Here is a 20,309-nt window from a genome sequence, read left to right as displayed (position 1 = left end):
AGGAGACTGGTGGGCTGCAGTCCACAGGGTCGCAGAGTGGGCGTGGCTGAGCACACAGAGCACGGCCACTGCTCTAAGTGCTGCGAGCTGAGCTGCATCCCCCAAGTTTATATCTCGAAGCCTAAGCCCCCAGAGTGACGGCATTCGGAGATGGGACCTCTGGGAGATTATCAGGTTTAGATGAGGTCATGAGGGTGCGGCCCTTACAGCGGGATCCGCATCCTTATAAGAAGATGTGCCCGTGTGAGGACTGAAAGTAAGCCTATCTGCAGGTCAGGGAGACAGCCTCAGCAGAGCCTGCACCTGCTGGTGCCCTGATCTCAGACTTGCAGTTTCTGGAGCTGTGAGAAAATGAATGTCTGTCGTTTAAGCCTTCTACTCTATGGCATTTTGTTATGATAGCCCTAGCAAAGACAGCAGAGGTTCTACGTTACTTCATTTAATCTCTCAATTAGTATATTTGTTTTGTATGTCTAAACTAGGATTCAACTGTCTAATAACTACAAAGTACACTGCTTTTATCCTGACAATGTCTCCTACATCTTGGCTCTTATCCAATCCTGTCAGTGAATAGTTCTCTTGGATGAGTCCCTAATCTTCCCTAAGCCCAAATTTACTCTTCTGACATTAAGATAACTAAACAGAATTCCTTCTAGAGTGCTTTAGCTGCTCAGAGATTATGCATGAAAGCTAGAAAATAATGCAGAGATTATTTAGAACACAAGAGGCTGTTTTTTTTTCAATCTTCCTGCTCCTAAAAAGTTACCATTACAACATCATATATATAAAAAAGCAGAACAAAGTCAAAAATGAATTATCATTCAGAAGCTCAAATACCAAGATCCTTGACTTTACAAAGATAAAAAATTCCAATCCTCCTCATCCTTCTTTAATTCTGAACTTAAACTGGGCTGGAGGGCAATGCTAGTTTCTGCCTTAAATTATAAGCTAGTTCTAGCTGGCACAAAATGCAAAGACCCATTTAGTGTTACATGGAACAATTTTCTAGTGTTTACTCAACTGTAAATGGCAAAAAACCACTTCTTTCAGAAATCTGCCAAAGAAAAAGACTAATTTTTAACACAAAGTAACTCATAACACTTTTCACAAATACACCAGTCAAAAAAGAGATATTATACAACATTCAGTATCCCTCTATACTGCTGCTGCTGCTGCTGCTAAGTTGCTTCAATCATGTCTGACTCTGTGCGACCCCATAGACGGCCGCCCACCAGGCTCCCCCGTCCCTGGGATTCTCCAGGCAAGAACACTGGAGTGGGTTGCCATTTCCTTCTCCAATGCATGAAAGTGAAAAGTGAAAGGGAAGTCGCTCAGTTGTGTCTGACTCTTCACAACTCCATGGACTGCAGCCTACCAGGCTCCTCCATCCATGGGATTTGCCAGGCAAGAGTACTGGAGTGGGGTGCCATTGCCTTCTCCACCTCTATACTGAGGAAACTTCAAATCTATGTAAATGTACACCAAAGACTCTCCTCAGAAAATCTCCACATTAAAAAAAAAAAAATTTTTTGCAAAGCTGTAAAAAAGTAACACGAGTCACTGAATGATCACTGTAAGGTAGTTACAGCAGAATCTGCACATCATCATAACCTGCTGAAAACCATTTTAAAATATTGTTTCACACATTAACATAATGCCAGGGATTTGCTTCAAAAAAATCTGGTAGAAAGGGAAGAGCGGGGAAATGCAGGAACGGAAGCAAGACAGTTCATGGTAACTGCTGAGGCGGAAGAGGGGCCATATAAGGATTCATCATCCGATTCTAATCCATGTATGGTCGACATTTCTCCACAAGAAATGCTAAAAAGGTATTACACGATCTTGAAGAACAAATTTAATCCTCATATCCTAAAAATTTTAAAAATAGACTAGTACCTTCCAATCTTTGAATTTTCGCTTTCACGGAAATGATAGCTTCAAAGGGTAAAACTCTCAGCTCAAAACAAGTTCCAGTCAGTGTTTCAATGAAGAGCTCCATGGTATCATAAAAAGGAAGTCTGTAGTAAAATGGTCCCACGTTATCTTCATTGAAGAATGGAGGATCTTTTCTGTTATCCATTACTTTGACTTTTCTAATTCCTCTGGAATATGCTGTAGGCAACTGTATTCCAGTTCTAGCCAAATCAGCTTTGAACACTGGTTATATATATGGTTGCTCATGTTTTGAGTTTTATACCTAAAAAACAAGAATAATTTTTTTAACAAGCCCATGTGAAAGTCTCAATCCTCCACAGAGATTTTCTGAACTCTGGCTTATATCAATCTTCCAGACAGCCCAGAATTCGTTTTAGTGCTTACTATGTCTACTCCTAAACTATTCACGATTGTCTTTGAAAGCACTCTCTACCAGTTAGAATGTAAGATTATTAAGAATAGGTATATTTGATATATTTTATCTTACTAGAGCTCAGCAGTTACTTATGTATACTGCATGCTGAACAAATTATATGTCTTCTTGTTAATGATACTTAAACCAATGACTTCAACATGTAGGTATACATTTGCAAGACCTTGAATGTTATGCACATCCTTTCCTGAAATACACAAGTTACATTTATAACCCATATAAAGCATAATGTTATAGACATTGTACATTTGAATCACACTGAATGGGTAAAACCTCCAAGTGGGAGAAGAATATCTGGAAGACTAGGCGAACAGAATGGGAACACAAGGGCAGTGCAAAAATCAAGAAGAAAAAATGAATGATAAATTTTTTACTTTTTTTTTGCCAAAGCATATATCACTGAACTCACTGCAATTTTCATTAACAATATAAGGGAGCACTTATTTTTTAAAACGTGTGGTTTAATTAATAACCTATATCTCCATTCTACAGAGATGATTTCCACAGGCATCTGAAATCCAACACATCCAAAACTAAGCATCTTGTCCACAAACCTCCTTCTTGTCCTAGTCCCCGTCCTGGTAAAGAGCACCACCATTAACCTAGTCACTCGAGCCAGAAGTCCAAGAATCAGTTTAGATTTTTTCACAATCCTCAAGGGATCCAGATGTGACCAATTCTAACAGGACAACTTAACATTTCTATAATACATGACCCTCTCCAACCTCACTGATTAGGACCTAGTTCAGGCCATAATTAGCTCTTAATGGAGAAATTTTGATAGCCTAGCTATGATCTTTGACTCTTGCCCTTCATTATTCTGATCTATTCTCTAGAATATCAGTTATCTTTTTTTTTTAAAAAGTAAAGTTTAATAAAAACTGGATTAAGGTATCATATCACATAATTCAGAAATTATTTTATTCTTAATTATATTTAAGCAGGGGAAAAGATCACACAAAATTTTAAAATTACTTAATATTTGACTTTAGAATGCACTGCAGTGAAACCACGCATTCAGACTAAATGAGGAAATGAACCTAAGATAGCCTAAAGCCTGAATCTGTTTTCCGTTTAAATAAACTATTTTCAGAGCAGTTTTAGGTTCACAGCAAGATAAAACAGAAAGTATAGAGTTCCTAGAAAGTACAGTCTCCAAGTACAGAGGAGAGTGAAAAAGCTGTTTTGAAGCTCAACATTCAAAAACTAAGATCATGGCATCCAGTCCCGTAACTTCATGGCAAACAGAAGGGGATAAAGTGGAAACAGTGACAGATTTTATTTTCTTGGGCTCCAACATCACTGCAGACAGTGACCGCAGTCATGAAATTAGAACACGCTTGCTCCTTGGAAGGCAAGTTATGACAAACCTAGACAGCACATTAAAAAGCAGAGACATCACTTTACCACAAAAGTCTGTATAGTTAAAGCAATGGGTTTTCCAGTAGTCATGTACAGGTGTGAGAGTTGGACCATACAGAAAGCTGAGCGCCAAAGAACTGATGCTTTCAAATTGTGGTGCTAGAGAAGACTCTTGAGAGTCCCTTGGACTTCAAGGAGCTCAAACCAGTCAATACTAAAGCAAATCAACCCTGAATTTTCATTGCAAGGACTGTTGCTGAAGCTGAAGCTCCAAAACTTTGGCCACCTGATGAAAAAAGCCAACTCCCTGGAAAAGACCCAGATGCTGGGAAAGATTGAAGGCAAAAAGAGAAATGTGTGGCAGAGGACGCGATGGTTACATAGCATTGCAGACTCAATGGACATGAATTTGAGCAAACTCCAGGAGGCAGTGAAGGACAGGAAAGCCTGGAGTGGGGAGTCGGTGGGTTGCAGAGTCAGACACGACTTAGCAACTGAACAATAGAATTTCCATACACTCTTTGCCCGCACACACGCACAGCCTCTCACTACCAACAACTTACATGAGAGTAGTGTATTTGTTACAATCAATGAACACATTGACACAGCAGCATCACTCAAAGCCCACAGTTCACATTAGGGTTCACTCTTGGTTTTGCAAACTCTATCGATTGTAGTAACATCATTATAGTAACACAGAACAGCTTCACTGCCCTAAAAATCCTTTGTGCTTTGCCTCTTTATCCTTCTCTCCCTTCAATCCCTGGCAAGCACTGATCTACTGATCTTTTCACCATCCCCATAGTTTTGCCTTTTCCTAAATGTCATACAGTTGGAATCATACAGTATGTAGCCTTTTCAGATTGGCTTCCTTCATTTAGTGATTTGCATTTAAGTTTCGTCTACGTTCTTCCATGGGCTGATATAGCCCACTTCTTTAGAGCACTGAAAAACATTCTGCTGCCTGAATGTACCAAAGTTTATTTATCCATTCACCTACTGAAGGACACCTCTTGGTTGATTCCAAGTTTTGTCAATTATAAATAAAGCTGCTATAAACATCCAAGTGCAGGTTTTTGTATGGACGTTAAGTTTTCGACTTACTGGGGTAAATACCAATGAGTATAACTGCTAGATCTTATGGTAAATATGTTTAATTTTTAAGAAACTGTCAAATTGTCTTCCAAAGTGGCTGTTCTATGCTGTTTTCCCACCAGCAATGAATAGCTCCTACTGCTCTACTTCCTCATGAGCTTTTGATGTTGTCAGTGATCTGGATTCTGACCATTCTAACAGGCATGTAACGGGAGGCCTGGCGTGCTGCAATTCACGGGGTGGCAGAGTCGGACATGACTGAGCGACTGAACTGAACTGAACGAAATGGTATCTCACTGCTTTAATTTGCATTTCGCTAATAACATGCAATGTAGAGCACGGTTATCTTTTTAAAATGTAGAACTGATCACGTTATTCCTTAGCTCAAGGCCCCACAATGGCTTCCCACTGTCTACAGATTTGACTCCTTAGAAAGGCTCCCAAGCCCTACTTCATTTATACACATAGCTCATCCCGTCCTGCAATACCTCGGGCATTCTCTCCACTAATCATTTGCACCTGCAGCTTCAGAATACATTGGTCTCTATATCATTGCTCCTGCTCTCCTCTCCTCACTGTCATCCCCACACCTGGCCACTTGACAAGCACCTATGACCTTTCAAGACTCAACTCAAATAGTAGCTAGTCCACAAAACCTTTTATGGTTACTCCCCTTCACACTCTGACCTCCATAATACAGTGCACCCATTACAATCAGTTTCATTTTTAAAATGGCTTTTTTGCTACTTAAGGGAAGGATTTACTGCCCCATCACCTAAAACAGTATTTTGTACATATTGGTGCACATTAAAAGGTTGTTCAATGAGAAAGTAAATAAATTTTCACCCTCTCAACTGATTTTTAGAGCAAAACTATAATACAGGGCTTCCCTTGTGGCTCAGCTGGTAAAGAATTCACCTGCAATTCAGGAGACCCTGGTTCGATCCCTGGTTAGGGAAAATCCTCTGGAGAAGAGATAGGCTACGCACTCCAGTATTCTGGCCCATATTTAATATAATGAAGTATATTTAATATAATTAACTAACTAGGGAACCTGAATTGCATTGTGCATATACTGCAAAAGGTCCTGAAGATATGATGAAAGAAAAGCTTTTGCTGGCAGCACAGCTGCTTCAAGTGCTGTTATACTATCAAAATAATGAGTCATAAATATAATAACACAAAGTGAAAGCAAAGTGGCTCAGTCATGTCCGACTCTTTGCAACCCCATGGACCATAGCCTACCAGGATCCTCCGTCCATGGGATTTTCCAAGCAAGAGTACTGGAGTGGGGTGCCATTTCCTTCTCCAGGGTATCTTCCTGACCCAGGGATCGAACCCGGGTCTCCCGCATCGTAGGCCGAGGCTTTCCAGTCTGAGCCACCAGGGAAGCCCTAATAACACAAAGTATTGTGCCAACACTACTGCTGGCGACAGTGGTAAAAGACCATTCCTCTCACGTAAAAGCCAGATATATGGCTCTAGTGCTCAGGCTGCGCTTCTCACGTCCTTAATGTCTTCACAGGCCTGTAGAAATAATGAATGTATAAAATGAACCCCAACCCCTTTTTCCATCTCACTGAAATGGCTGTTTTTGGATTCAAAATACGATTTTGGTAGAATGTGGATTCGTAAGAACATACTTATCATGCTATATCAAATAAGAACATACTACAGAATTATCAGTGTCTGTACCCTCAAAGCCAAGAGCACTTTTATTCTACACAGTAAGAGATCTAGTAAGGGAAGTCAGGGGTCAGAATATTAAACTGAGCATTAGAAAAATAAAGCCATGGGTGACCAGTGCCTGCCCAAGGAATTCAGAGACAAACACAAAAGGCATTTCTTTCACCACAGTAGACTTCCACAGCAATGCCCTGAATATAATAAACAAGGGGTGGGAGATGGGAGAAGGTAACATAAAGACAAGTTTGGAAGCCCTTCATCTACAGTGAGAATGGATACAGTAATTATGGTCTAAAGAAAAAACAGCAACTTAGAAGAGCATTCCTGGTACTAGGGCACTGCCACAAATCTAGGTCCTAATCATGCAGTAATTCCCAACATCCAAAAAGAAGCAAGATTGGTAATCAAATTCGAAACTGAAATGTATGCCTCTAAGAAATAATTATACCTTTCCTCAGTAGTAGAAATCACTGCATCAGGACACCTTCTGAAAGTTGTGGGTGAATATGCTTGACTGAGCTTACTATGGAACCCTAAGATGTTGGAAAATGAGGGGCAAAGAAGAATCAAAACAAGGATGGAACATGATACAAGGACAGCTTAAAAAAGAAAAAAACAGAAGAGGAGGAAGAAAGGACGAATGCAGGTGGAAAAATTACTTCCAGAATTTTTACCAATAATTTTTAAAAAAATGCTTAGCTATTAAGAGTAATGGCAGCAAACATTTCTCTCTTGTCTTCTGAAAAAGTCCTTAAAATACAATCACCACAGATGTAAGGGAAATGAAAGACAGGTAACGCAGGACCGTGCTGAATAACTAATTTCAGTAACTCAAAATCAGCTTTATCCTCTCTGTTCTAAAGAGTATGTCATATAAAAGCAGTTCTTTTAAACTCTTCTCCCGACATGAAGAGATCCAGTATATTACGCAGCCCTTAAATACACCAACTTTTAATGAACTGTTTTTACTAATGTCTGGAAATACCCGTAAGTTTTAAATATAAGCTTCAGAATTACATCCACCACGTCACGCATCTGTACCCTAAGCTCTGAAATCAGTTTTCCAGCGGGATTGGGAAACTCTTCGGAGCCAAAGCCTTCTCGAGCCTTCCAAGTACAGACATTTGAAGAGGACGGAGTCACCTGCGCAGCCCGTGCACCTCCAGAATAAACTCCGGCTACGCATACGCACTGGCCCGATCAGGACCGCAGAGGTCAGGCTCCGCGTCAGAATCGGCGACTCGCAGGGAAGCACCTGTCCGGCGGGGCGGGCACCCCGCGTCGCGCTCGCGGGGGGGGCGGAAAGTGGAGACAGTCTCCTCCGCCAAAGCAGCCCACCGCGCCGGTCTCGGGACAGCGGCGGCGGAGGGGGCGCAGCCAAGAGGCCAGCAGCAACAGCGCTGCCCGACTCAGCGGCCCGCGACGCTGGGCGCCCTCCCCATCGGCCGCTCGCCCTCACCGGCTCTCTTCCACTCGCTCGCTCGCTCGCCCGCCCGCAGGTGTTTAAGGAGGCGCGGCCCCACGAGCGACGCTGCTGCAGGCACCGACGAGCAACGCTCCGCCGCCGCCGCCGCGACCCCGCCCCTTTGTGACACCGCGTACCAATCGCTCGCCAGCGCTCGCGTCGCCCTCCAATCAGTGGGGCCAGGGGCGGGACCTGACCGCCGGATGCCGGCGGTTGCTCGGAAGCCCAGGCTTCCTTCGCGTTCGGTGGTGGTTGTCGGTTAGGAGAAGCCCGGATGTTAATCCTTTATTACTAACAGTGGCCGCCTGACGAGGGCCAAAGCGGGCGGCAGACCAGTCGCACAGCCTTCTGGGAACAGCAGGGTTGGCCTGTGGCCGGACGAGGGTGTGGACAGCACCTTTACCGAGACCAACCTAAGGCGCTTAGAGGTGCCTGACTTGCTGAAGCCATAGTCCCAGTCGATGGTCTTCCAACAACCTGTGCACTTCCAGTGCGGCCCAGGAGGCATGCCTTGAATGGATCCTTCTCCACGCACTTCACTGTCCCCCGTTTCTAGTCCTGCATACCTTATCTGAAATGTGGGGCCACTGCCATGCCTGGTTGAAAGCAAGGGGGAAAGAAAACAAGTTCTGTAGGTCTTACCCCTTTTTTCCTCATCCAACCTACTGAGAATTGTGTGGAGTTGAAATTGAGTGGGTACTTCGGGTTGTTAAACTGCAGTGTTGGGTATGCCCAACCAGCCAGCCCCTTCTGTTTTCTAATTCTCAAGCTGTTGACCTTAGTGTACACCATAACGGACAACACAAGACTTTCAGCCTGACATGGCCTCCACTGCTGCTTTTTCTTATTTCCTATAGGTGTTCTAAATCCAACCCTTACAGTTTTCCAACTATCCTGGCCTACTGTTTTACTAGTTGGATTAGTTAGCTGACAATAAAAGTAGTCTCCCTCTCACAGAAGCTTTTACTAATCCTCATCTTGTGACTCAGAGGAACCAGTCTAAAATGAATTGCAGTATCTAATCTTTGTCACCCATCCTTTCACCTTCTCTGAGAACCTACCCACCAATTTATCTCCACAATTCAGAAAATTGAAAATACACTGAAGTTTATGAGGAGGTACTGGGGCTTTCACACATCTTCAGGCTGTCTCGCCAATGATTCCTTCTTAAATTCTAATATTGAGTAGATTGGAGCTCCTTGAGGAACAAGGTAAGATTATTATCTTTGTAGACAGCCTATGGTGGAGTGAATCTTACTGAATCAAACCTTAGCTTCCAAACCTGCCTCCCCTCTCAGTCAGGAGAACTGAGAGAACAAGCTCGAGTCAGGTGAATGAGCTGATGTCAATGTATGGCAATAACCACCACAATATTGTAATTAGCCTCCAATTAAGAAAAAAAAAAGCCTTGGGTTCCAACACTGGAAGCCAATTCATTATCATCATCATCATCTACCAAGTTTCAAGTGCCAGATAATTAATGAGGATCTTTGCATATTCTCTCTCTTAACAATCCTGCAAGGTTGGTACTGAGGCCCCTACATGAATGACGAAGAAGGAAATAACTAAGGTAAAACAAGTTGCCTACACTCAAAACAGTTCTAAGTGGCAGATTTTAATCTAGGCCTCAACACAAAACTCCAAACTTGTTCCACTATGTTACTTTGCTTCCAGATTTTGCCTCATCTGTGAAATGAGGGCAATATCTATCTGGTAGAGTTATGGAGACTGTGTGTGTGTGTGTGTGTGTGTGTGTGTGTGTGTGTGTGTGTGTGCGTGCTCAGCCAGGTCCAACTCTTTGCAACCCCAGGCTCCTCTGTACCTGTAGCCACCCAGGCTCCTCTGTACCTGGAATTTTCCAAGCAAGAATACTGGAACAGGTTGCTATCTCCTCCTCCAGGGGATCTTCCCAACCCAGGGATCAAACCCACATCTCTTGCATCTCCTGCACTGGAAGATCAATTCTTTACCACTTGAAAACAGGAATAGTGCCAACCATTGAACCAGTAAGTGTTAAGTTCCCTCTCCCTTTCAAGCATCTCAAAATAGCAATTTGCATATTTTCTAACTTTACTGTCTCTTGAATTCCCTGGAATCAGTCCTAATGGTGGGTCAGCAGATTTTATCATTCCACAAGAAACACATGTCTAAAAAATGCTTACTGAATGAGGAAGATCCCACATTGGGCTCTGACTCAAGAGCATACAAGTAACTCTGAATACAAATAACCTAAGGCACAGAAGGAAGATGCATTACATAGGTAGGGAAAAGGAACAGCGAACTACTATGTACCATCTGGGTCACTCTCTCAGCAGAGCAGGACAAACAGCTGATCTGTGACAGCCATACAAAATCTCTTGAGAATAAACAATTCTCAATTCAACTTTATAAAGTATCCAAGAAAGAAAGAAGTTAGTGGCTTCAGAATGGGTGAAGCCAACTGGGTCTGCTTACAAGATTGCACCACGTTACGGACTGAATACTCATGAGCAAGAGAGCACCGCACAGGAAAAGAGACTAGAAATGTCAGCCATCCACAGGGGACAACAGTTACAGAATATTCCCATCAATGTAGAGTTCTATGGAACAGTGGTGCTCTAGAAGCTGACATTCCCATCCTCTGCATTTCTCCCTACCATTATCTGGGTTCATTCCGCTGCTTTCAAAAAATAATGCAAAGCTCCAAGGAGTGAAAATGGATGCATTATGACAGTGGTCAGCAAACTGTTTCTGTAAAGGGCCGCAAAGGACACATCCTAGGCTCTGGGAGCCGTCCAGTCTCTGATACAACTGTCAACTCCGGCATTTACCTACTAAGGCTGAAAACAGCCATCAATTCAGTTGCTCAGTTGTGTCTGACTCTCTGTGACCCCATGGACCGCAGCATGCCAGGACTCCCTGTCCATCACCAACTCCCAGAGAAATGAATGGGTATGACTGCCTTCCAGTAAAACTCTGTTTACAAAAATAAATAAATAAACTGTAGAGGACTGCAGTTTGCCAACTCACTGTAGTGGACCTGTAAGGTATCTTCAAAATTCAGTGGAATGTGAGGAAACCTGCTCTCCTAGCGTAAAGACACGTGAAGTATATAATCTCTCATCCTCCTCTTCTATCTAGTGCCCAGGCTCTAAGTCAGGGCTCCCATATATTTAGGGAAGACTTCTGGTCATGTCAGGCATTTGCTTCCTCTGGGAGTCTCTACCCACCCATGGAAGGCACAAATAGGTTTCTTCTCTAATAGACCCTAAACCATGGCCCTACCAAGGCTAATCAAAATATGGTTTTAAAAAATAGTAACACTGTGAAACATTTATTTTTGTTTGCAGAATTAAGCATGATTTTAAAACCAGTACAGAAAAATATTAAGTATGCTGCGTAAGAGGTGAGCAAGTTGTTTCAGTATTTGTTTTCTATAATTCAGTTAAGGAGCACAGAAGACAGCATCATTAACTCAAGGATGTAGTTGAAAGATACCCTGTACACTCTACTGGCCTCCAAAGGCATTCAAGGGATCATCAAATATGTTGGAAACCTTCTGTCCAGATCTTGATTCAGTCACTTTCTGTGAAGATCGACTTTTTGATTTGGTTGTCTTAGTCTGGATACCAGAGGAGAAGATATCATCTTTAAAAATGGAAGAAAAAAAAAAAGAAAGAGTCACAGAATAGGCAAGAAAATGAGTGCTTTTAAGACGTATCTACACAAACCAGCAAAGACTCAAGTCTGATAATAACACAGGATACCTAAAACCACTAAAAGGAGGTTAAGCCTCTAAGACTCTAGCTGGTCCTGACTCTGCTACTAACCAAGTTTTCTGATCACATACAAGTTATAGTTTCTCTCTGAGTATAATTTTCTCAGCTACAAAGCCATGTGTGCACATGCAGGAGGATAAGTTTATCTCAAATCCAGCCCATGACTTTACCATCTGTGATATTATACTTATTTCTACTCTACATTCTTTTCCCTTTGGGTTTTAAAAGGAAAAGGCACTAAAAATAAGCAAAGGGAAAAATCCAATCTCAGTCTTTCAGAATAAACACATCAATTTGCAGGATCTCAATGCCAAAAACGTAGTCTTTAGCCTCCTTTGGATGACTGGCAGGGGGCACAGTAAGATAAAAGTTAAATTAGACTTCACAGTCAAGCTCTAGGCTCTTCACCGCTATGATATTTATCAAATTTCTTGACATCCATCATAACAAAACATGGTTTCACCAAAATGACTAGTCGATTTACTTATCCACCGTCAGTCTATCCCAGAAATATAGAGCAGGTCAAAGGAAACCGACTAGGGAACATCTTCCAGGAAAGGGTCAAGACAAAGACAGCGAGAGAAATATCAAGTCACTGAAGGGTGATGACTCTCTCTGTCATGTACAGAAAACCAAACTTACCTGTATCATCGTCAAATATAGACTTAGCTTCCACTTTCTTTTTGGACTTTTCTTTTGGTTTTACAGTTAGGTCAGCAAAGATATCAATGTTATCATCGAACAAGTTGGAGTCAAATGTTCTTTCCTTCTCTCTTGTTTTTTGTGAGGGTTTAATTGCTTCTGTAGCAAATATATCATCCTTGTAAGCCAAAAAACAACCAAAACAATTTTTAATCAAGGTTTTTTTTTTTTCTTTACTACATACATTCATTTCGACAAACTGCAGAAATGCCGACTGCCACGGTGTTCTGTGACAGCCACATGAGCTGCTCCTCTGTCTGGAGAGCACTACCCCAAATCTCTGCCTGGCAAAGTCCTTTTCATTCTTCCAGGTCCCAGCTAAAACACAAGCTGCACAGAAAGCCCTTCTCTACCAGTGCTACCTGAAGAAGCACCTCGCACACCAATCCACCACTCTGCCCCACTGCCCTGGGTTGTTTCAGGCACTTCACATTACCTGGAAACATTACTGCCCTGTCTGATCCAGTTCCCCTCCGAGAGCTCTGGGGAGCAGAGCACGGGTCCTGGTTCACCTTGTGTATCCAGTATCCAGATTCTCAATAAACATCTGCCTAACGACATCCAGTATCCAGATTCTCAATAAACATCTGCCTAACGACATCCAGTATCCAGACGCTCAATAAACATCTCCTGAAGAGTATCACCCAAGGCCTTGCTGTCTGTGTTAAATCATCAGCTCCTGCCATGGCCTGTTTCCCCAAGAACCAGAGATTAAACATCCAAGCTGTAAAGATACCACTTTATGTATGCTGATTGCAGCAACATCTGTATAAAAATGATAAAAATCAAGACCTGTGTCAATGGTAATGGCCAAGAACAAAACAGAAAATCACTTCTGAATAAGTTTCAGAGTTATTTAATAAGAGAAAGAAAGTGAAAGTCGCTCAGTCGTGTCGGAGTCTTTGCGACCCCATGGACTATAGGCCACAGACTTCTCCAGGCCAGAATACTGGAATGGGTAGCCATTGCCTTCTCCAGGGATCTTCCCAACCCAGGGATCGAACCCAGGTCTCCCACATTGCAGGTGGACTCTTCACTGTCTAAGCCACCAGGGAAGCCCTAATAAGATAACCTAATAAGAGAACCTGAGTATAATTAGTATGAAAACTTAAGTATAATTATTAAGCAAGCAGATACTGAGCAGCAACAAAACAGCTTTAATGTAATCTCTGGTTCGAATTAGCCAATCAGATATCTTCCTTAACAAAGAACCAGGCACAAAGATGTATTTTTATGTCCTATTACCTCAAATATATCTTGTGCTTTTGAGATAATATCCTGTTGACTGTTGGATTTTGACCCATTCTTCTTGCCTCTGTGGTCTGTAAACAGATCGTCCTCATCTTCTAGGAAAGGGAAAGGATTTGTTTTCTTTGCTGGTTTTGGTTTAATGGACTCAAAGAGATCATCATCACTGCCTGCCTCACCGACAGCAGGGAACATGGGGCTTCTGTCTTTACTTCCCTCTGCCAGGTTGGCTAGGCTGCTGGCTGCCTTCACCTTGGCTTTTCTTCCTGCAGACTGAGATGCAATGCCCTTGGAAAAGATATCTCCAGAATCAAACAGATCATCCTCAAGAGGTTGACCCACAGATTTCACAAATGGGCCTCTGTTCATTCCAGGCACAGGACCACCTGCCCATGTTGGAGTGGCAGCTGCCACTGCTTCTTCAGAGGTGTCTGCTGCACCAGCTGCCCTCAGCGGTGGCTGACGACCATCTGGTGATGTGGCACCATCTGTCAACTGTGCCACAAATCCCCTGGGGGAACCCACATCCTCAGCCGCAGTGGACTCCTGGGCAGCCAGGTGTCGAGCTGCGCGCGTCTGCGGTCTGCGCTTCCCTCTCACTTTGACCCGGGTCTGCAATGGCAAGAACCACATGTTGATCTGATGGTTTTTTAAAAGGTGCTCCAAGCTAACATAGCAAATAACCAACATCTCAAAATACTATAAGGTTGTCTGGGCTATTTCAATTAAGATACTATGTAACATACAGACAAGGTTATTTGTTAAAGATTTCCAAAGGCATTTCATAGCTCCTACTACTCCAAGACTAAGTCATTCTTAATCCTTTAGTATCCCCCATTTTTGAGTCTTTTGAGGACAATTTTTGTTCAATTGATAAAGGCTTCCCTTACCTAGAGGCCACACTACTCCGTGTCCCACAGTGCTCCCTGGGCCCTACTCTGCCCTAGTTTAAATGCAGGTATCTTTCAAAACAGGAAAGAATCAGGGGGATTCTGGCACTAAGCTTTCTCAGGGGGCTAATGAAAAATCAGGCTCCAGAAACAGGGAACTAAGACAATGAAGAAAGAGAGGGGCTCTTTTCTTCCAGTCAACAAACACTAAATCCAATTTTAAATATTTCACATTAAAAAAAAAAATGTGGCCTGGGAATCAGAACTTTCAATATATGCATCACTTATTAGTAATCACAAAACATGCATCACTTATTAGTAATAACCCAGTATTTATAAAACTTCCCCAAAACACAGTCAGGTAGCTCTAAAAAGGCACATGCTACTTTAGGCAAAGTGCTCAATGGTGTTTGCCTATTTCAAGGAAATTGCCTAAATTATTTCAAGAAGTAGTCCATTTAAACTTAACAGGAACAACAAAAAAGCTAACAGAAATATAACAAAATGAGGATGTCTTATTTTTCTGTAAGGAAAACAGTTTTGAAAATACTTAAAATGCATGTATTTGCAGGGTCATCCTATGTACTACTGCTTACTCAATTACACCTAAGACTTCTTAGAGAAGGAAGACTGGATAGAAAAAAAAGAGAACAAACTAAAAGTAAAGCCCCAAAGAGTTCCCAGTCCATGCAGCACAAGTCCAGTCTTGTGCAGCACTGTGACATGGGATAACTGCCGTGGATCTCAGAGGGGGAGCCCAGGACAAGGAGCAGGAGGGGAAATATGCCAGAAGCTGTGACGTCTGTGCAGAGCTGCCAATGAGGAAAGAGCTCTGCTGACTTAGAAGGTGGCCTGAAGGGATGGCAGCAGCGTGCTGGGGCATGTGTGTTCAGGGAATGGTGCCTGGGGACTCGATTTAGGCTGACGGTGTGAGGGGACTGGTGGGAGCTGGAAGCTTCAGTTAGCACAGACTGTAAATGGCTTTAATACTAAACCACGGAGCTTGAACATTCTCTTTTGAGCAGTAAGAAGACAGCAGAGGAAGTACATGGTGAGGATATGATCCGCTCAGTGTCTAGAAGGTCTCCAGGGAGCAGCCGGGAGCTAGTGAGCTAGCCACTGAGATAGAACATAAACATAACAAACGTGGGTGGTGGAAGGGTGGACACAGAACTAAGGAGGTGGAAGGAAGGCGAGGAGGCTGAAGGAAAGAAGAGGCGCCTCCTTCAAATGAGGAATCGGAGTCAGCGGATCCTGTGTAACCGATGAACTCAGAAGAAACATGCAAATTGTTCTGGTTTGTTTTTCTTTAAAAAAAAAAAAAAAAAAGGGCAGGCAAGCAAGCAAAGGAGGCTTCATTACCTTGTTCGCACAGTGTAAGGGATCTGCCTGAGCTGGAAGGTCAAAACTCACAGCAGCCTCCCCACTCCCAGAAGGAGTGGGCCCACGTTCCAGACTCTGCATCCTCCCAGGTTCAGACGAAGGAACACCAGATTCTGGCAAAACAGACTTCATTCCAGAGATCTGGGGAGCTGCTGGAGGCAGCAAGGCTGCTGGGTTGATCGCTAAATTTGCCTAAAAAAAAGAAAGGAAGCTGAGTCTGTATTGTTTTCTTAAACACAACAGTCAATTACTGCTGCTGTGATACATGGCGAAGGACTTGGTGCACGTGGTGCACGTGATATGAGAGGGGAGAGGTGCAGGGCGTCTCCTGACCCACGCTCAGCTCAGATGCAGGGCTATCATGATGCACATGATATGAGAGGAGAGAGAGGTGCAGGGCGTCTCCTGACCCATGCTCAGCTCAGATGCAGGGCTATCATGGTGCACATGATATGAGAGAGAGGCAGGGAGTCTCCTGATCCACTTTCAGCTGAGATGCAGGGCTATCATGATGGGCATAATATGAGAGGAGAGAGAGAGATGCAGGGGAGTCTCCTGATCCACTCTCAGCTGACATGGAGGGCTATCACCTGTGCCCATCACAGGGCCCAAAGAAGAGATGTTACAGACCCAGCACACAGGAAGCAACAACTCGAGGGTGGGGAAGAGATGAGAAGACACCCGGCAGCAGCTGACAAAAAGGAAAACCCAAAAAAGTGTATAGATGCCACAAGGCAGGCAATGAAGATTCCAGACATGTTATAATTACTTGTATTTTCCAGATCCGAGGGGATGGCTCTTTGGTTTTAAGTGGAGCGGGACCTGGTGAGTCCTGCGTGAAATTACATTCAGTTAAAAATCCACTGGGGAAAAGAGAAGTGTCTCTTGGATCACATTTATATCTGAAAATAAATTTGTGATGGAACAAAGCTATCGGTTTTTGTAATTCTACAATGGAAAAGACATCTGAATCTTTCCTGGACTCTCAGAACATTTCACTAACATTACTTCATTTGTGCTTCCTTATCCATTGAGTTAGCGGAAGGCTGTTAAGACCATACATGGAGTAAAGGGAGAGAAAGATCATGAATAAGATTTGTAAGAATTATAGTGTTTAGAGCACCAGCTGGAAACATTATCACGCTGGTTATCTCACACAGCAAATATCAGCGCACACAGAAATTCACCCACAGCTTAATGCACTAGTTCTAGAAGCAGAAGAAGCTGTGACTTGAGTTACTGGAGATGTGCGAGTCCTGCAGCTTCATTCCCACAGCTCAAATCACCGAGGCCTCAGTGAGGTATCCCAGGACAGCTGTGAGCCAGGGCCAGGACACACTGTCGAGTCCTGGTCTGCTCTCAGAAGGAGCGCCTCAGAGAAGACTGCTGAGGCGTCCGGACAGCAGCAAGCTCGGAAGAGCCACAGAGGGAATCAAGAGACTGGATGCAATTGATACTTAATTCAAATGAAGTCCTACTCCAAGGTAGCCCAAAGGCAGAAATGAGGTTCCAGGAGAAGAAAACGTTCATTCTATCTTCACTCTACCTTGGAATCGAGTCTGCAGGCACTCCAAAAATAATAATGGTAAGTGTAGATCTATGGAAAGACCGTGCAGTGAGGAGAGGAGAGAGAAGCAGGGGCTGGGGAAGCAGTAAACAAAGAGAAGCAGTCCCAGTCGCTACTTCTTTCTCAATTAACAGAACTCTGAATGACCCTGGGGCGGCATGATGGAGTTAATCTGTATCATAAGGCAAACAGGAGACGCAAGTCCTTAAAGAGATCAGTTCTAACCTGAGGTGTTTCCGATTTCCATATGTCTTTTTCTTTGATACCCTGAGTGGACTCAGGATGTTTCTGGCTCTTGACAGAGGAAACAGAGTTGTCTTTTTTCACTACCTTCTTCTTTTCTGGGATCTTCAAAAACAAAGAACACGCAAAGTCTGTCAGGTATCGTAAGACATTAAGGAAAAGTCATTAAAAAAAAAAAAAAAAGGCTTCTGAGTTTTAAAAGTCATTTCTCAAATAAGGGTTGAACAAACAAATACAAGGGCAGCATTTCAGAAATAGCTTTCTGAAGACTGTGACTGCTGGCATCCTCTCTACGGTAAAGAGAAAACAGAGTCCTTAGAAAAGCTACTGCAGAAGCGGGGGCGGGGCGGGGGTGCGGGAAATGACCACACAGATTAACATTCAGATTTGCAACTTTGCACCTGAGAGGCATGAATGTTCAGTCATCGTATCACATGCAGTGGTCTTTCAATGAACAACTTTAGAATCACCCAAGATTTGTAACTCAGTAAGAAAACCTGGTTCGTTATTGCTTTAATGGTAGTTAACTAGGAAGCATAAGAAGGGGACAACATGAACGCCCTCATCGGCACATCATTTGCTGTTCATTTACTTATGAGCATTTTCCTTAACTCTATAACTGGATAATTCATTTCCTTTCCCAGAAGTTTCCCCACATGCCACAGTATTGAGAACAAAAGGCTGGTACCAAAGGCTGCGATTTGGCAGAGCTGAAAGGATCATCGTCGTCATCATCTCCAAACAGGCTCCCGACACTGGGCTCCAACAACTAGAACAGACAAAGCTCAGATTCAACATGCAAAACAAAGCCAGTTCACAGAGCCAGGTGAACGGCAGAAGTGCTAGTTAATACAGAAACAAAGCTATGTTGTGCAGAACCACTTGGAACTGACCCTGGATTTTTTGGTGCCAGAGAAAAGGTCAACATCTGGGTCGTTGTCCTTTTGGAGCTTGTGACTAAAAAGGAGCTCTTCATCCTGAAAGACGCCTGTGCTCTTGGGACGGGTACCAGGATCAGGACTCTAGGAAAGAGGGAAGGTCATGTACAGACTCCCAGCGATTTATCCAAGGAAATAACACAGATATAAAGATTAGACAACAAAGATGTCCCCTGTGGCTCTGTTTTAATGTCCAAAGGTTGGACACAAGCTGAGTGTCCATCACAAAGGGAATGACACATTCACAGAACAGAATACTCAGGAGATACCAGCAACAGTGGAAAATATATTTATATAATCCGGGAAGATGATCTTTCAACCTTTGTGTGGTATCTAAATTGTTATTTAACATCAATCTTTAGTTCTAGTTCTATACTGAGGAACATTTTAGGAATGAAAATACAAAATTAAACAAGTTCTTTCTATCTCATTCCTAAAGGGAAGAAGAGATGGCAGGTGACTTAATATCAGAAACTCACAGGCGGTCAAGCACATTTACCTAACTTCTGCTTACCAGCATCTTAGGCCAAATACCGGGCACAGGCGGATGCGCCAACCTTCCACTTTGTCCATCCACATTCCACCTCACTACCTTCAGATTCCACACAAGTTCTTTCTGTTTGCTAGGGTATCTGACATTTGCAAATTACTACTCACATTACTTGGTTTGATACTATGATGCCCCAGACTTCACATTCTAAAATTCTTCCCTTCATTCTTTAGTATCACAAACACAGATAGAAACAAACAAAAACACTCATTTCTGACAAAATGTGTCTCATTAAAATTAACTAATGATTACTGATGACACATAAAAGTTAGTGTAACACAGCAACTAAGATTAAAAGTTTTATATCTGAAATTTACATACAAAAGCATATACAGTAAGAGAAGGGAAGAAAATACAGCAAATTATTACATTTACTGTGTGTAGCTCTCATTTATAAACAAGGCTATCCTACTAGTATAATAAAAAAATTCATAAAACATTTTTTGTTGGACTATATCCTCAGTTTGATTTACAAAAAGTACCAGAAATCTATGGCCCATCGCTGGTTTTCTTTTTTTTTTAACACCTCTGTTGAGATAAAATTCACCTAAAGTGTGTAAGTCAATGGTTTATAGTATATTCACAGAGTTGTCCAAATACCACTACAATCTAAGTTTAGAAAATTCTCACCATCCGAAAAAGAACCTCCAAACCTACCAGCAGTCACTCTCCACTTCTGTCCACTTCTTTCCCCAGATGCTGGAACCACTAATCTAATACTTTCTATCACAATGGATTTGCCTATTCAGGACATTTCAAATAAATGAATTCATATAATAATGTGGTTTTTTTGCCCCCCCCCGCTTGTTTCATTCAACACGCTTCCAAGGTTCATCTGTGTTGTAGCATGCGTTAATAATTTACTCTCTTTATTGCCAGAGAATATTCTCTCATATAGCTATACACATTGTGTCTATCCATTCATCAGCTGGTGGACATCTGAGCTGTTTCCATCTTTTGGCTATTATGAATAATACCTGTCAGGAACATTGCATTCGAGTTTCTGCATGGACGTGTGCTTTCACTTCTCTTGGATATACACCTAGGAGTGGGA

At 42.7% G+C, this 20,309-nt stretch overlaps 2 protein-coding genes across 28 annotated transcripts in view; both read right to left on the bottom strand.

Moving 5' to 3' along the window:
* The window catches only part of ZFAND4 (zinc finger AN1-type containing 4), a 51,384-nt gene extending 43,270 nt beyond the window's left edge, over window positions 1-8,114 (bottom strand). For 10 of the 15 annotated variants that reach the window (XM_044942443.2, XM_044942439.2, XM_025284940.2 and 7 more), the window contains exons 1-2: window positions 7,655-7,964; window positions 1,897-2,197 (exon numbers count right to left, since the gene is read on the bottom strand). In XM_044942443.2, coding sequence (XP_044798378.2) covers window positions 1,897-2,080 — 184 coding nt within the window. In that variant the 5' untranslated portion in view covers window positions 2,081-2,197; window positions 7,655-7,964. The other 5 variants (XM_044942440.2, XM_044942446.2, XM_044942444.2 and 2 more) reach the window with 5 other exon arrangements.
* Window positions 8,115-11,273: 3,159 nt separating this feature from the next.
* The window catches only part of LOC102397660 (WASH complex subunit 2), a 45,172-nt gene continuing 36,136 nt past the window's right edge, over window positions 11,274-20,309 (bottom strand). For 9 of the 13 annotated variants that reach the window (XM_025284927.3, XM_025284931.3, XM_006065690.4 and 6 more), the window contains 8 exons: window positions 18,661-18,789; window positions 18,456-18,536; window positions 17,750-17,872; window positions 16,727-16,789; window positions 15,937-16,149; window positions 13,682-14,296; window positions 12,377-12,554; window positions 11,274-11,603 (listed from right to left, as the gene is read on the bottom strand). In XM_025284927.3, coding sequence (XP_025140712.3) covers window positions 11,464-11,603; window positions 12,377-12,554; window positions 13,682-14,296; window positions 15,937-16,149; window positions 16,727-16,789; window positions 17,750-17,872; window positions 18,456-18,536; window positions 18,661-18,789 — 1,542 coding nt within the window. In that variant the 3' untranslated portion in view covers window positions 11,274-11,463. The remainder of the gene's footprint in view (window positions 11,604-12,376; window positions 12,555-13,681; window positions 14,297-15,936; window positions 16,150-16,726; window positions 16,790-17,749; window positions 17,873-18,455; window positions 18,537-18,660; window positions 18,790-20,309) is intronic. The other 4 variants (XM_025284930.3, XM_044942438.2, XM_006065694.4 and 1 more) reach the window with 2 other exon arrangements.

The sequence above is a fragment of the Bubalus bubalis genome, chromosome 4 (assembly GCF_019923935.1).
Source record: "Bubalus bubalis isolate 160015118507 breed Murrah chromosome 4, NDDB_SH_1, whole genome shotgun sequence".
In the NCBI taxonomy this organism is placed as follows: Eukaryota; Metazoa; Chordata; class Mammalia; order Artiodactyla; family Bovidae; genus Bubalus; species Bubalus bubalis.
This window is presented reverse-complemented; position numbering and strand designations above follow the sequence as displayed.